General features: G+C 37.0%; 1 protein-coding gene across 4 annotated transcripts in view; it reads left to right on the plus strand.

The window, feature by feature from the left end:
- The window catches only part of dennd1a (DENN domain containing 1A), a 414134-nt gene that overhangs the window by 7892 nt on the left and 390348 nt on the right, over positions 1–15894 (plus strand). For all 4 annotated transcript variants that reach the window (XM_031890875.1, XM_031890876.1, XM_012953023.3 and 1 more), the window contains exon 2: positions 7220–7290. In XM_031890875.1, coding sequence (XP_031746735.1) covers positions 7220–7290 — 71 coding nt within the window. The remainder of the gene's footprint in view (positions 1–7219; positions 7291–15894) is intronic.

Here is a 15894-nt window from a genome sequence, read left to right on the forward strand (position 1 = left end):
TTTTTTACCAGTGCTAGAAACTCGTCTACTACTGTTGCTGCACTGAGCATGTAGCCATGATACCAGCCTTGGGGGGCACAAAGACCCAACAGTGAAAGAGCCATTAGTGTTTATAAACTAATGCTGACACATGTATAAACGTAGAATCTGTTGTCATACAGTACAGGTATAGGACCCATTATCCAGAATGTTTGGGACCAAGGGTATTCTGGATAAGGGGTCTTGCCGTAATTTGGATCTCCATACCTTAAAGGAGAAGGAAAGTCATTTTGGCATTTTACAGCCAATAGATTTGCCACATTAGTGCCACCTAGAACAATATATTTATTCTGCAGAAACCATTGACTTACCTGAGTAAACAGCTTTAGAATCTTTCTTCTTTTGCTGAAGATAGCAGCTGCCATTTTGGGTGGCTTCCTTCTTGCAGTCTAGCCGTTATAGCTGAGATCACACATTCCTAAGGGACCAGGAGAGAGGAGATAACTGCGCAGACTCTGGCCCCGGAAATTAAGGAGAGAAAAGTCAGACACTGGAACATCATGTTTACAAGAAAAGAGTCAAGATTATTTGGTTTTTACCTTTCTTTCTCCTTTAAGTCTACTAAAAAAACAATAAAATGTTATACTGATGCCATTGACTGTGCCCTAAAAGAGTTAAAGGAATACTTTCATCACATACAGGGTCTATAAAACATCCAAGCACCTATTTATGAAACTTCAACTTCAAAATACTACTACAAGAACATTCAACCATTTTGCTATTTTTACTTTATTATGATTATGGGTCTCTGCTACTGAGCTCTTGTGCGTGCTTCTATTGTTCTGAACTTTCTAGATTTTGACAACAATCCTGTTGGGTTTAATTAATGTTTTATTGATTTTTAAGTAGACCTAAGGTATGGAGAACCAAATTACGGAAAGACCCCTTATCCGGAATACCCCTTGTCCCAAGCATTCTGGATAAAAGGTCCTATACCTGTACATAGTTTTGTAATTCTATAAATATTAAGTATCAACCTTTGTTTTATATTTATGAAATGTTATCCTTGAACCTAAGGACTTGTGCCAGATGCTGTAAAGCTGCATCTACCACCGGGGCCCACCGGGGCTCCTGCCCCTAGGATTTTTCCCAGTGTCCCGGTGGCCCAGTCCGACCCTGTGCATCTGTATTTTATAAAAAGTGCCAGTTTCTGCACAGATTTTCAGTTTCGAGCAGAAAGACTGAAATGTGTACTTCTAAAAATAAATGGTTTTCTGTGAATTGAAGGTAGTGTGTTGGGTTTGCAGTACATGCAGTGTCAGTCATAAAAAGTATCATCCACTCCATATTAGCTGTATTTTTGTTCCCCGCAGCAAATGAGAATGAGCTCTAAAGAAAGAGAGAGAGAGCTCAAAATGTGCAAAAAAAACCCCACCCCAGATTTTTATCATGCTGTGTAAACAGCGCCGGATTTCTACATGGGGGGTCCCGAGGACGCCCCCATTTAGCGCCCCCCCCCCCACCCCTCCTCCGCCGCGTGAACGCACATGCGCCAAAGTTAAAACTCCTATACGGAGCAGTGGGAAGAGGTCCCTATTGCTCCGTATGGGAGCAAAATTATAAAATTTGCATGCAGCGGGGCGGCATGCAGCGGGGCGGCATGCCGCCCCTATGTTTATGCAGCCCTAGGCCGGGGCCTTTGTGGCCTCACCACAAATCCGGGCCTGTGTGTAAAAAGTTGAGTGAAACATTACCGGTGATGTTGCTTATAGCAACCAATCAGATGCTTTGCGTTGGGTTGCTAACTGTTGAAATCTAATCGCTGATTGGTCAAATCACCAGTAATGCTTCACTCCACTTTTTACACAGCATGATAAATATACCTCGAGAGAATTGACTGATATAGCAAAAATAAATGAGGAAAATAAGGACTTTTTTTTTTTTTAAAGGAGTTTTTTTACCCAAAAATGTCTTAACTGGTATGATTGAAGAAATTTCTAAGCAACTTGACAATATATATTTAAGAATTGTCAGTGTTTTTCAGGAATGTAGCAAAATTAATTTATATTTCAGGTCAGCTGGCTTTTGTAACACTGTTTCAGTGTTACAAGCACATGTGTATATAGGCATACAATTTCCCTTTAACCAAATCCTAGAATTCACACTTCGGTGAGATATAAGTATAATGTACACAAATTTCAATGACACAAGTGACATTATTAAGGACTGTTCATACAGGGCTCATATAAAGCAATTTGCTATTGATAGGAAAAAACAGTAGTACAGTTATAGGACCCAGAATGCTCGGGACCAAGGGTATTCCGGATAAGGGGTCTTTCCTAATTTGGATCTCCATACCTTAAGTCTACTAAAATATCAATAAAACAGTAATTAAACCCAGTAGGATTGTTTTGCATCCAATAAGGGATAATTATATCTTGGTTGGGATCAATTACAAGGTACTATTTTATTATTACAGAGAAAAAGGAAATCAGTTTTAAAATTCTGAATTATTTGATTTAAATGGAGTCTTTGGGAGACAGGATTTCCGTAATTTGGAGTTTTCTGGATAACGGGTTTTTGGTTAAGGGATCCCATATGCTTTGATAGCATGTAAATAAGTAAAGGGTGATGGTTAAAAACTGATTTTAATTTAGGCACAGCATATCAAAGCACCTGCTATGAATGTCCTGGGCATGACAACATTTTTTTTTTTTAATTTAAATAGAATCTTGAATAATACCTTTTAATCAAAATATTTGAGTGCCACAATCATGATGTAATATTTCTGACTGTTTCTATAGGAGTAACCAGTAACTATTGACTACTGATAGTGTGTGTGTACAAGTAAAAATAGTTTTACTTTTAACATTACAAAATTGATTATGTCTAGCCTTTATTTCAATGGTTTTATATGTGTACCATTTATAATATGGTTTATAGCTTATGCCTATGCCTTCTAATGCCAATGGATGTCATATTTTAAAAGTAAATATTGAGGGCCCCGCAAAATACACTGATCTCCTTTAACGTCTGTCCTAGCTTATATTGCTCATGGATTCCAGTGTATTTCTTCCATTTTATCGGACCCCGTATACTGGAAACCATTATCCAGAAAGTTCCGAATTACAGAAAGGCCATCTCCCATAGACTCCATTTTAATCAAATACAGGTATCGGACCCCTTATCCGGAAACCCATTATCCAGAAAGTTCCAAATGACAGAAAGGCCATCTCCCATAGACTCTGTTTTATTAAAATAATTCACATTTCTAAAAATGATTTCCTTTTTCTCTGTAATAATAAAACCTTGTACTTGATCCCAACTAAGATATAATAAATCCTTATTGGAGCCAAAACAATCCTATTGGATTTAATTACTGTTTAAATAATTTTTTAAGTAGACTTAAGGTAGGAGATCCAAATTACGGAAAGATCCCTTATCTGTAATACCCCAGGTCCCGAGCATTCTGGATAACAGGTTCCATACCTGTAATTCACATTTTTAAAATGATTTACTTTTCTCTGTAATAATAAAACAGTACCTTGTACTAACCCAACTAAGATAGAATTAATCCTTATTGGAGCCAAAACAATCCTATTGGGTTCAATTTGTGTTTAAATAATTTTTTCAGCAGATTTAAGGAAGGAGATCCAAATTACGGAAAGACCTCTTATCCGGGAAACCCCAGGTCCTGAGCATTCTGGATAATGGGTCCCATTGCTGTACTATAATAATAGAGAAATACAATTTTTTTTTTTTTTTTGCAGTCAGCAACTTTTTAATATACTCCCAATAATTATTTTTTCAACTCTATTTCTTATGTGCTGGCCAAAACCTGTTGATGTTAGAGTGCTGAAATAGTGCATGGAGGAAAGCTAAATAAAAATTTTTCACAATAATTTCTAGGCAGAAAATACAAAATAGGTAGGAAAGTTTCCAAGCTGAAATTATTAGCTGATTTTTCTATAGTGTGGGCCAATGAAATGGCATTAGGCCAAGTGCTGGCTTTGAACAAACACATATTTTGCCTTTTGTATGTGCCAACTGTGATTAAAACCTGGAAGTGAAGATGCTATCTCACAACAGATCTGCTTGCTGTGGGGGGGGGGGGGGGGTGTTGGATTATACAAAATTCTTATAAAGCTATTTGCAGTCAGTAGGTAGAAAGAAACAAAAACAGCCTCACCTTCTAAATATCTTTAGAAAGTTTCATTATTAATAAAAATAATTATATTTTGAAAATATCCATGTGCTGCTGCATACATACTGTTTCATCATTTGGTGCACAGTGATACTGAGTCAAGATGGCAAATAATTAGATAAAAATGGTAAAATGCTAGAAACAGAGTTTAAGCAAGAACAGAATGTCAAAGCACCTGCCATTAAAGTCTTACTTTTACAAATTAATTAACCCAATTTTATTAATTTATTACAGGTCATGGATACACTGTTGTAACTGATGACATCATTAAGCACTGATTATAAGGATATAATTTTTCTGGCACTTGTATAATATAGGGTGTATATGAGTAGTCACCTCTGAATTTGATAACTGTGTACCTGTGTTATAATCAGTGCCAGGCCACAAGGTTAAGGCACATTAGGCTGTTGCCCCTGATTATCCCCCACTGACGAGCCACCTACCCTGCTTATCACCCCCTCAGCCCCCACCCCTGCATTTTACAACCAATCAACTATGTGCTTCGCTGCCCACACAACTTGTCAGTTCTATTCCACTTGTCCCAGCACTCAACTAAAACTAGGGCTGTACCTTGGGGTAGTCAGTCAGAAGAGGTGTGTGCTTAGCACACTCCACCATTGTGTCCTAGGCTTATGCCTCTTCTGTTTACCCCTAGTACTAGCCCTGCAAGTAATACACAGGTTTTACTGAGCCATGCTGTCTATACAAGGGAAATTACTAATCACAGATGCCTACACACAGTTTATGAGGATATATCATATAGGTTATTTATATGTATAATTTCTGAGAAATAATGTTTAGTACCTGCACAAAAGAAAATCAAACCTGCTAAGAAAAGATACTATTAAGCTAATGGCATATGGGTAATTCTTCTTTGATAGTGGGGAAATGTCCTAACCATGGCGCATACGGAGCAATGGGGACCTCTCCCCCACTGCTCCGTATGTGATTGAAAAGGCCCGCGCATGCGCGACCGCGAGTTCGCGCATGCGCGGGGGGAGGTTCGCCGTTTGCGCAGGGGGGCGCGACAGAGAGGGGGCGGCCTGGGTGCGCCCGGCAAACAAATCCGGTCCTGTGCTTGACACCACTAATGGCCTTATTTATCAGTTTGTTTTTTTTCACAAGTTTGTTTTTCCTAACCGATCAAACTCACATGTCGAATGCTCACTTATTTATTAATGTGGGTAAACTCGTGTGAATAAAATAAACTAGAATACTCAAATTTTTGAGTTTAGAAACTTACTGTATATACTCGTGTATAAGCCGATCCGAGTATAAGCCGAGTACCGATCCGAGTACTTGAGTATAAGCCGAGGTACCTAATTTTACCTAAGAAAACTGGAAAAATTTATTGACTCGAATATAAGCCTAGGGTGGGAAATGCAGCAGCTACTGCTAAGTTTTTTTTTTAACTGTCAGGCAAGTTTGGGAAGGCTAAGGAAGCTGCCATACTAAGTATCAAGTACTTGCCATCCTGCTGTGTGCGCACCCATCCTGCTGTGTTCGCTCCCATCGCAATACAGCATGTCTCCCAGCACAACTGACAGCAAAGCTTCTACTTGTGAGAGTGCATCAGGGTTTGCATATTCTAAATTTTCAAAGTCTGTGTTTATGTGAAAAAAAAGTCACATAATTTTAAGGCCAGAGGTGTGGATTTGGATGAATCCTGGCGCAACAACTGACTTCTTCAAATCCTTATACTCGAGTATAAGCCGAGGGTGACTTTTTCACCACATTTTTGGTGCTGAAAAAGGTGCCAATAGTATGGATTATAAAAATATTTAAAAAATTGTTTATCCATTAAAACACTGCGCATCAGCGTAATTTAAAAAAACAAACAAAAAAAAAACCATACCAGGCAAGTAGCCTTTCCCAGTGTGCAGGTAACAGTCTGCTAGATCAGGTTACATTAATTAGTACTAAGCACCAGTATTTTTTCAGCTTTTGCAGTCCTCCGGGTCTTTTGGGTTGAAGGAATCTCAATTTTCTTTTATGTCCTCAGCAAACAGTGAAGGAGGGTGGGTCAGACATTAATTAAAAATACCAGACATTCAAATTTGCAAACCATAACTTGAATTTAAGTTTTTTAAAGGAGCAGTTCAGTGTAAAAATGAAAATGGGCAAAATAGATAGACTGCAAAATAACAAATGTTTTCAATATCGTTAGTTAGGCAGAAATGTAATATATAAAGACTGGAGTGGGCAGATTTCTAACATAACAGCCAGAACACTACTTCATCCATTACAGTTCTCTAAGCTGTTAGCAGTCAATAGCCAATCAGTGACTTGAGGGGGGCCATATGGGACATATAAGTTCATAACAGCTCACAAACTAACTAAACAGTTATGTCCCATGTGGCCCCTCTAAAGTCACTGACTATGAGGTTAGAGAGCTGAAACCAGGAAGTAGAGTTCTGGTTATTATGTTAGACATTGTTTGCCCAGTTTCATTTTTACACTAAACTGTCCCTTCAGGTGTCATCAGGTTCCCATAAAAAGGGGAATTTTACTTTTATGTAATGCTGTTTAAAAGATGGTAAGCTATGACTATGTATTACTTATTGTCTGATGGTGATCTTTAATACTTGGCCATGCAAAAAAACACACGTGTAAACATTTTATTGGTTGTCATGGGTTACTGCCCAGTTGCTAATTTGCCCAGTGTTGATAAATGATCCTCAGTCTCTTTAGTGGTATGTCACAGCACAATATTTAGTCACTTCGGACAACTACAACCACTTGATGCTTAACACAGGCATAGTATTGACAACACCCAGAGGTAGTTCTCATAGGTGAACTAGTCCCCCAAGAAGGATGTTCACAGTAGTTCTTTACTCCATAAATCTCTTTAGTCTTGAGCGTAAACACATGTGATCAGAGTATCTCTTTGATGAAATAATGTTTAGTTTGGTATATTTTGGGGGCATATATTATTCTTATCCTACATAGTAGAGTATTTATGACTTATAGAAATACCTGCTTGTGCATCTTCACCTAACATGTTTTTCTAAAAGCACATCATTTAATTTTTTTCAGACAAAACCCAGAGACTACATTTGAAGTATACATTGAAGTGAACCGGGGAGGAACAAATTCAGCTGATGACGGTACTACTAGATTTTTGAAAATAAATGCATATTTTTGTCTTGAAAGCTAATGAAAGTAATTGTAAAACTTTTTCCAGTGTGTTAAGAAGTCATATTGGTCTATCTCTACTGTACTACAAAAGCCAATCTCCTTATTTGGGGGGGGGGAAGCTGGTTAATATAAGGCAAGGTGAGAATCTTGCCTCAGGCTGCAAGCCCTGCACTTTACCATGATCTGCAAAAAGCCTCTTTTGGTAAATTTAAGAGCTGAAATTTTGGTTATGGTTATTAAATGGGAAATTTGGAATGCAGCCCCCTCCATGAGGTACTCTTGACACTAAGAACATGGGGGTTTGGCATTGGGAAGTCTGCCTCAGGGTGATCTTGGGCTCAGAACTGCCCCTGGTTGATGGCTTATCTTTGCAGGAAGGACAACACGTTTACAGAACTGTCCTATAGTTAAGCCGAAATTAAATGAGTGTGTATACTAGAGTTTATTATATACTGCTGTATTTTGCTTTGTTAGTTTCGTGGAACTCAATTGATGCAACCTTTCATTACTAGTGGCATTAAACTAACATTTGCACACCGATTTATCGTGGGCAACTAATCTGTCCGTGGGGCAGATTAGCCTTAAGAAACAGAAATATGTCCATTTGATAATTAAAATGTTACAGAAAGTACAAATATTTATATATAATCATAACCTAGAAAATCAGTTTAAAGCTGTACACTTCTGTGGATAAATGTAACAGAGCTCAAAGTTTGCCCAAGTTTACCTTAAATTTTACTTTTAGTATTATGTAGACAGTAATATTTTTTTCTGGTTTATTTAGTTTATTGTTCTCCAGTGCACCTTTGGATGGATGAATAGGAGAGGGCCTGAATAGGAAGATATATCATAAGATATAACAATAACAGTAAAATTGTAACCTCACAGAGCAAACATTTTGTGGATGCTGGAATCTGGAACTCCTTAAAATCAGGTGGAATTTTAAATTGCAGTGACACAAGGATAGAAAACTGGCCACGTGGTTGTGTATAGGGGTTATTTGTAATGTTACATGCTCTACTTAGAATGAAATGATAGAATAGGGTTCTAAAAGGGAAGTCACAGGGATCTGTGTTAGGGTGAAGACACACAGGGCTACTTAGTAGCAGCTACAGGTCATGGCTACTCAACTCCAGAAAATACCCTGCCATAGACAATACTGAGAATTGCCTCTGCTAAAACACACATAGAGACAGTTATCAGTAAATGACCAGCATTGTCTATTTTAGTTGCCACAACAAGTAGCTGCTACTAGTAGCTCTGTGTGTCTTCATCCTTAGGTGTTTTTTTTTTCATTTGCTTGTTTTTAATTTGTTTAAGTTGTGAGAAAACATTTAGAGGGTTGTTCTTTTCCTTTACAAGGCACTTAATAAATTAATTTAATATGTAATAAATTCATATTGGGAAGTTGCTCAGAATATTTTTGGGTTGATAAGTCTTTTTAAATGCAATTGTGATGAGTAGTTGTGTATCTCAGTTCTCTGGTTCTACTTTGACATAGCTTACAGTGTAGCAAAAATGTTTCCTTTCCAGGCCTACAACATCAGGAGTCAGGGCAATGAGTACAGATAATGTAAAGACAAACAGATATGGCTTTCAATAACCATTACATTCACAAATAACATTAAAATTTTTTACCTTTATTGGAATATGTCTTTGAGTTAATTTGCAACATTTTTTTACCAGTCAGGGCCAGGAGTGCAAACAATATAAACAATCAGACAAATGGCTTTTACTAACAATTACATATAAAAACAACTTTAAAACTTACTGAAAACTTTAATGTATATTGGAAAGTGGCTTGGGATTTTTTGGGGCGCAAGATCCCTTTATAAGATCATGTTTTAAAAGACAGTGCCCTTTTCATTTAAACCCTTTTTAGCCAAAATGATTTTCTCCACAAAAAGATCAGCGCAGAAACCAGTTAGTAACAAAAGTTGTAAGGTTCATCAGAACTTCAGTTTTGTTTACTAAACTGCATAGAGACATCTGCTGATTTTAGCACATCGAAGCAGACTGAAGCATCACTTTCTGATATTTCAGTTACAAGGGCGGGTTAGAACTGAAGGTCATTGAATTTGGTCCTTCATGTTTTAAGTTATTTTATTAGGGGAGTCTTACATATATATCTAAAGGCACTCAATGCTTTATCAACATCATTAGAATTTTGTGTTTTCTTTTGTCAGACAATATTATAATGAAGGAACAATACTTTAGTATGAGGAGTGCATAATATAACAATATTCTTAACAATGTCCTTCTGTTTTATCACTTACTTTTGCAGTCCTGCATAGCCTTCCACTTCTATAAAGTGGCAGGTTGAGAGGAGGATGATATCAGATGGAAGGCAGGATGGGGAAGTTCATATTGGAACATCTTCTAAGTGTTGCATCTGCTATGCTTTTGGTTTTCATGAAACAAATATGAAAACTTTTAAAAGTTGATAAGGCCACTGAAGAGACCAGTGAAATTGCCCTACATGTGAAAATAAGTATAGAAGTTTTATTTTTTATAGAAAAGAATTGCAGAGCCTTAGTTAACAGGGCCGAATATGTTTCTTCTTTTATGCTGATTTGCAATGGAATGTGTATATGTTTTTTGGGGTTTTTTTTTTTGTTGTCTTAATATATATACACTTGGGGGCTGATTTACTAACCCACGAATCCGGCCCGAATTGGAAAAGTTCCGACTTGAAAACGAACATTTTGCGACTTTTTCATATGTTTTGCGATTTTTTCGGATTCTGTACGAATTTTTCGTTACCAATACGATTTTTGCGTAAAAACGCGAGTTTTTCGTATCCATTACGAAAGTTGCGTAAAAAGTTGCGCATTTTGCGTAGCGTTAAAACTTACGCGAAAAGTTGCGCATTTTTCGTAGCGTTAAGTTTTAACGCTACGAAAAATGCGCAACTTTTCGCGTAAGTTTTAACGCTACGCAAAATGCGCAACTTTTTATGCAACTTTCGTAATGGATAGGAAAACTCGCGTTTTTACGCAAAAATCGTATTGGATCCGAAAAATTCGTAAAGAATCCGAAAAAATCGCAAAACATACGAAAAAATCGCAAAGTACCGATCATTACGAAAAAAACGCAATCGGACTCCATTCGACCCGTTCGTGGGTAAGTAAATCAGCCCCTTGGTGTGTGTATATATATATATATATATATATATATATATAATGTTATATGACACACAAGAAGATAAGTCGCACTGCTTTCCTGCACTGCCGTGTCACTTCGGCTTTCCATACAAACACTATATGGAAAATGCAAATCTTTCAGACAGACGTAAAATTGACAGGACGACCACCACTCTGTATTGGGCGATATATTGCTACAGGTTGTGGTTACAGGCAGATAGCATAATTTTGCCCACCTCTGCCTGATGTATATGCACAGCAGTGGTCGGATGCCCTGTGTGCTATTTAATGCAGGATTAATACTCATGTTAACTTCTTGACACCTCTTATATTGTTATATAAATAATGTGCTTGGCACTGCAAGCTTTTCAGTAGATTCAGGTAGCTGGGTATTGTGCTCCCCCTCTCCATAGACAATATTAAAGAGCCACTTGAAAAGATGATGAAAGTGCAGTGGTGTGTAGAATCCTATGGAATCGAATGCATTATTAGCAAACTATATTGATCATGCTGTGGCCTGGATTAGTAAGGGAAATTCAGCTTTGGTGTCTGTACAAAGCTAAAGAAACCCACCACAGTTTTTCTTCCCTCCCTACTAAACACCCTGCTTTGTTTCCAAAGGGAGATGAATCTCTTCAACAGAAATCTATTAACTCTGAGGAAGTTCATCATTGTTTGAGGGCAAAGTACCCAATTTACATCTCAATGGCTCCAGCTTCCAATAATCTTGTTCCTAGTGGAGTCTGGGGGCAACAGAAGTACTTCCATCTTTACTTTAGGAAAAGGTTTGTATGCACAGCTTTCTGAGGCCCTGGTAGCTGAGCTGAGAATGATTGTAAAACCCATTGTATACTTTAACTTTTAATGGTAGCATTGTTTAACCATTAAATTAACCCAATAGAATTGTTTTGCTTCCAGTACAGATTATATCTTTGTTAGGATGAAGTACAAGGTACTTTTTTACTATTAGAGAGAAAAAGGAAATACATTTTTAAATATTTGAATTATTTGATTAGTTTTATGTATGATGGGTTTCCAGATAACTGATCCCATACCTAAATACCCGAGTGTAATTTTTTTTCCCTATGATCTACTGGTAAAGTAAAATTCTTGGATAATAGTAGTGTGAAGAAAATTCGAAAATTCTTTTAGTTTGAATACAAAATTTCATACTTATGATCCAAAAGTTCCAAAACTTTTGTATTGAAACGATCGTTTGCAAATGGCGATCTGAAAAAAAATTTTCATATCCCAGTGATCGTGATGCGAAACTCTTTCTGACTTTGACACTTCAGTGCATGATGTGGGAAGCTTTTCAAAGGACTTAATGGCACTCTGCAGCTCTTACCTGGCCAAAAGAAAGTCACGATACTGAAACTTGAATGATTTCCAAACCTCCCATACTCTTTCCGACAAATACGATTTTGTCGCACAAATTATTGCACAAAGTATGAAAAAGTTGCGCAAATTAACAAAAATATCGTAGAAAATACACACAGTTCTAAAACTTAGAAAATATACGTATTTTTTGTATTCAGACTCAATCGTAAATTGATGAATGTGCCCCTAAGTGTGATGGGGAGTAGTGAAGGGCTTTTAAGGCAGCAGAATAATTTTGTAGGTTAAACTTTGCTTGACAGGGTGTCTTGATAAAGAATTTAACAAGAGATGAACGGGTTCTTTCTTAGGGAAAAGCAGAAAAATTCTTGTAATGGACTTTAATGTTGGAGTCTGGTAGGCCTGTTAGTAGTAGGTTGCAGTAGTCTATGAGGAATAGGGCATGGATACGCATTTAGTATTGCTTGGGAGAGAAAGGGACATATCTTTGCAATATTGCATTGGATACATCGACAGGCATTGACAGTGGTATTATGATTAGTTAAGGAAAGGGAGTGGTCAAAGATTAGTCACAAATAGTTTGCTGAATCAACAGGGTTAATAAACCTGCCACCAGTAGTAATGATGAATGGTTAACCAGGGCTGGGTTTGAAGGAAAATACTACCTGTGGATCTGGATATCTATGGTTAGTAAAGGGGTGTTTGTATCTGCATGCACATTATATTTAAAGTGAAGTGAAGGGATGAAGCTGCCAAAGAAAGAACAGCAAGAATAACCAATTGGTACAGAATAGAACACTGAGGCATCCCCAGACTAAGCTGAACCAGAGAAGATGATTTGATAGAAAGACAAAGAAGAAAGATACAAATTGAAACAGAATGATTCTTGATAACAAAGAAATGTTGATTCATAGCTTCTAGCCTTTATATAGTGGCAACATTTCACATATTGTTTTGCTTTGCAGAGATGGTCTTATTGCTTTTAAAACTAGTCAAACTTCAAACTTTAGGTCTCTGTTGATCCAGAGGCAAGCAAAAATTCCAATCTAAAGCCATCTCTAGTTAGCCTCAGAGTAGGTAAAAAAGGGGATAAAGCACTGCAGAATATGTAACATTAAAATAATAATATTAACATTAAGAATATTTATTGTGCTAGAAATGTTCTGCAGTTGCCCCTATTTAAAAAGTATCAATATATTAACAGAATTAAAGCTGAAGAATAATTATTTTGGCCTTTTAAATAAGTTTATAGCCAAGCATTTATAGCCAAGACTTCATTTGCACTTGCATATATACCATCAATATTTATATGACATACATTTGGCACAGGTTGTATTTCTTCTCTACAGAATTATTAATTTTGCCCTCATTTCCTGTGTTGATCATTTAGTGATTGATCTTGCAGTGAAAATCCCACAGTGTGTTTCTGAATTAAAATAGTAGGAAGTGGTTTGCCCAATACAATCAGAGAGTGCAGTCATTACACTCAGCTTCTTTCTTTTTCTCTACGAATAACAAGGGTCTTCGGACTTCACATACATGGGTTGATTTGTTAAGTGTGATTTTAAAGTGATTTGGAATATGGGAATCATTGTATGGGCCTTAAATTAAATGAAGTACAGCTATAGGATCTGTTATCTGGAAACCTGTTATCCAGAAAGCTCTCACTTATGGGAAGGCCACCTCCCATAGACTGCATTTTAGTTTAATAATTCAAATTTTTTCTTTAAAGGAAAGGTTTTATAAGCAAAACAATCATATTGGGTTTATTTCATGTTTGCATATCTTGAGGTATGGGGATCCAAATAATGTAAAGACCCCTTATAGGGTTACCACCTGGCTGGTAAAAATTATACTTAATGCCAATGTTATTAATAGGAAAGAAAAATAAAAATATAGGAAGGCCGGTATTTTTTTCCAGAAAAGGTGGCAACCCTAACCCCTTATCCGGAAAACCTCAGAGCCCAAGCTTTCTGGCTAAATGGTCCCTTACCCTGTATAAACAAGTCAAGCCCTATGTTATGTAAGCAAGCAACCAACATAGTTGCTTGAATGCAGAAGGGACCTATAGATTGACTGTCAGAAACAGTTATAGAGTAATCTGTATGAGATTACTGATTATAAGCACAAATACTCTTTTCAGTACAGGTATCGGACCCCTTATCCGGAAACCCATTATCCAGAAAGTTCCGAATTAAGGAAAGGCCATCTCCCATAGACTCCATTTTAATCAAAGAATTCACATTTTTGAAAATGATTTCCTTTTTCTCTGTAATAACAGTACCTTGTACTTGATCCCAACTAAGATATAATTACCCCTTATTGGGGGCAGAACAGCCCTATTGGGTTTATTTAATGGTTAAATGATTCCTTTTTCTCTGTAATAATAAAACAGTACCTGTACTTGATCCCAACTAATATATAATTAATCCTTATTGGGGGCAAAACAATACTATTGTGGGTTTATTTAATTTTTAAATGATATTTTTAATAAGACTTAAGGTAGGAGATCCGAATTACAGAAAGACCCCTTATGTTTTGCGAAACGGATGAAAAAATTAGCCACGGAAAAATTCACAGTGCATCCAAAAATTGTCGCGGGCAACAAAACAATAGCTGCGCGACAAAACAATAGCCACAGTGACAAAATCCTGGGTTCAGAATAGCCGCAGGCGACAAAAGAATAGATGCGGGCGACAAAAGAATAGCCGCGGGCGACAAAAGAATAGCCACGGGCGACAATTTTTTTTTGACGCGCAACATTTTCACCGTTTTGCGAATCTTTTGAAAGATTCGCAAATTTTTCGCCGAAGCCAAACGGGACAGATTCTCTCATCACTAGTTGGAACGCATCAGAAGAAGAAGGCAACTAATTTAAAAACTATAAAAAATAAATAATGAAGACCAGTTGAAAAGTTGAATAGAATTGGCCACTCTATAATATACTAAAATTTAACTTTACATAGGTTATTGTGTTATTCCTTTATCTGTTACCAAAGCTTCTTTATATAAGGCTAATACCACACAGTATATTCAGGCAACTGCAGATATAACTGTGGCAGTTAAATACCCTTCATTCATAGTGTTTTAATGGGGAGTGAGTTTACTTCAATATTTCCTACACAGCACCAGTATCTTCCATAGGCAACATGTTTCTTATTAAAATTTAATAATATGCAGGTACACTCCAGGGTATTTAAGACCAGTGTAAGAGTACATTATATTTAAAAGTATTTGATAAGTATTTGATTTTAATTTAATGGTGTTATTGTTGATTGGTGAAGTCAGAGGACAAGAGAACAGAATGAGGAGAGAATTAATTTCTCTCTGAGCACTGATGAATCATTTAGGTAGTTCTGATGTGTCATTCAAGAAAGAAAAGCATGAGCTAATAAAATCGGGGTAGATAATTACAAAGGTCCTTGTGTGATTTGCTTGCATGGCCTAGAGATACTCAGATTTTGGTTTAAACCCTGTGAGAGTCCAACTTGGATTATAACTCCTGTTGTCTTAAATATGTAAGATGGAGCAACTTGTTTACCCCAAATATCCAATAAATCCACTTATCTGTGGTTGTATTATAGAGCTATATGATGACCTAATGAAGTACCCAAAAAGCACACGTTGGCCAGCCCACATACAGATCTCTCCTCAGAACTTCATAAGGTGGCCCCTCATTTGCTTGTTGATTAATCTTCTTTTTTTACTTCTTCCCAAGCCTGACATCCTCATCAAGTTCACAGTTGGCCTGCTTTGTTTGCTTTCTGTTCAACGCTTGATAAGATTTTTACTATTGTTTTGTGAAGCAAGGACAGAACTTGCTGGTGTGGGTTTTGTAAAGCCACAATAAGGTCATTGTCTGTCTGTGAATAATTGTGGCTGCTTTTTGTACAACCAGAACTAAGGCATTGGCTGTGAACAGATTCCTTCTTAGCGTGAAAGGGGACTAATCCATGTAAATACAGGCGAAAAATAAAGCTATACAGAAAAAGGGAAAGACTGCAAAGCAGGAGGGCAGAGGTCAGCAATTTAACCTTTAACCCAACAAATAAGAAGCATGAATTGGTTTACAAAAGGGAACTCCTGTGATGT

The sequence above is a fragment of the Xenopus tropicalis genome, chromosome 8 (genome assembly GCF_000004195.4).
Source record: "Xenopus tropicalis strain Nigerian chromosome 8, UCB_Xtro_10.0, whole genome shotgun sequence".
NCBI classification, from domain to species: domain Eukaryota; kingdom Metazoa; phylum Chordata; class Amphibia; order Anura; family Pipidae; genus Xenopus; species Xenopus tropicalis.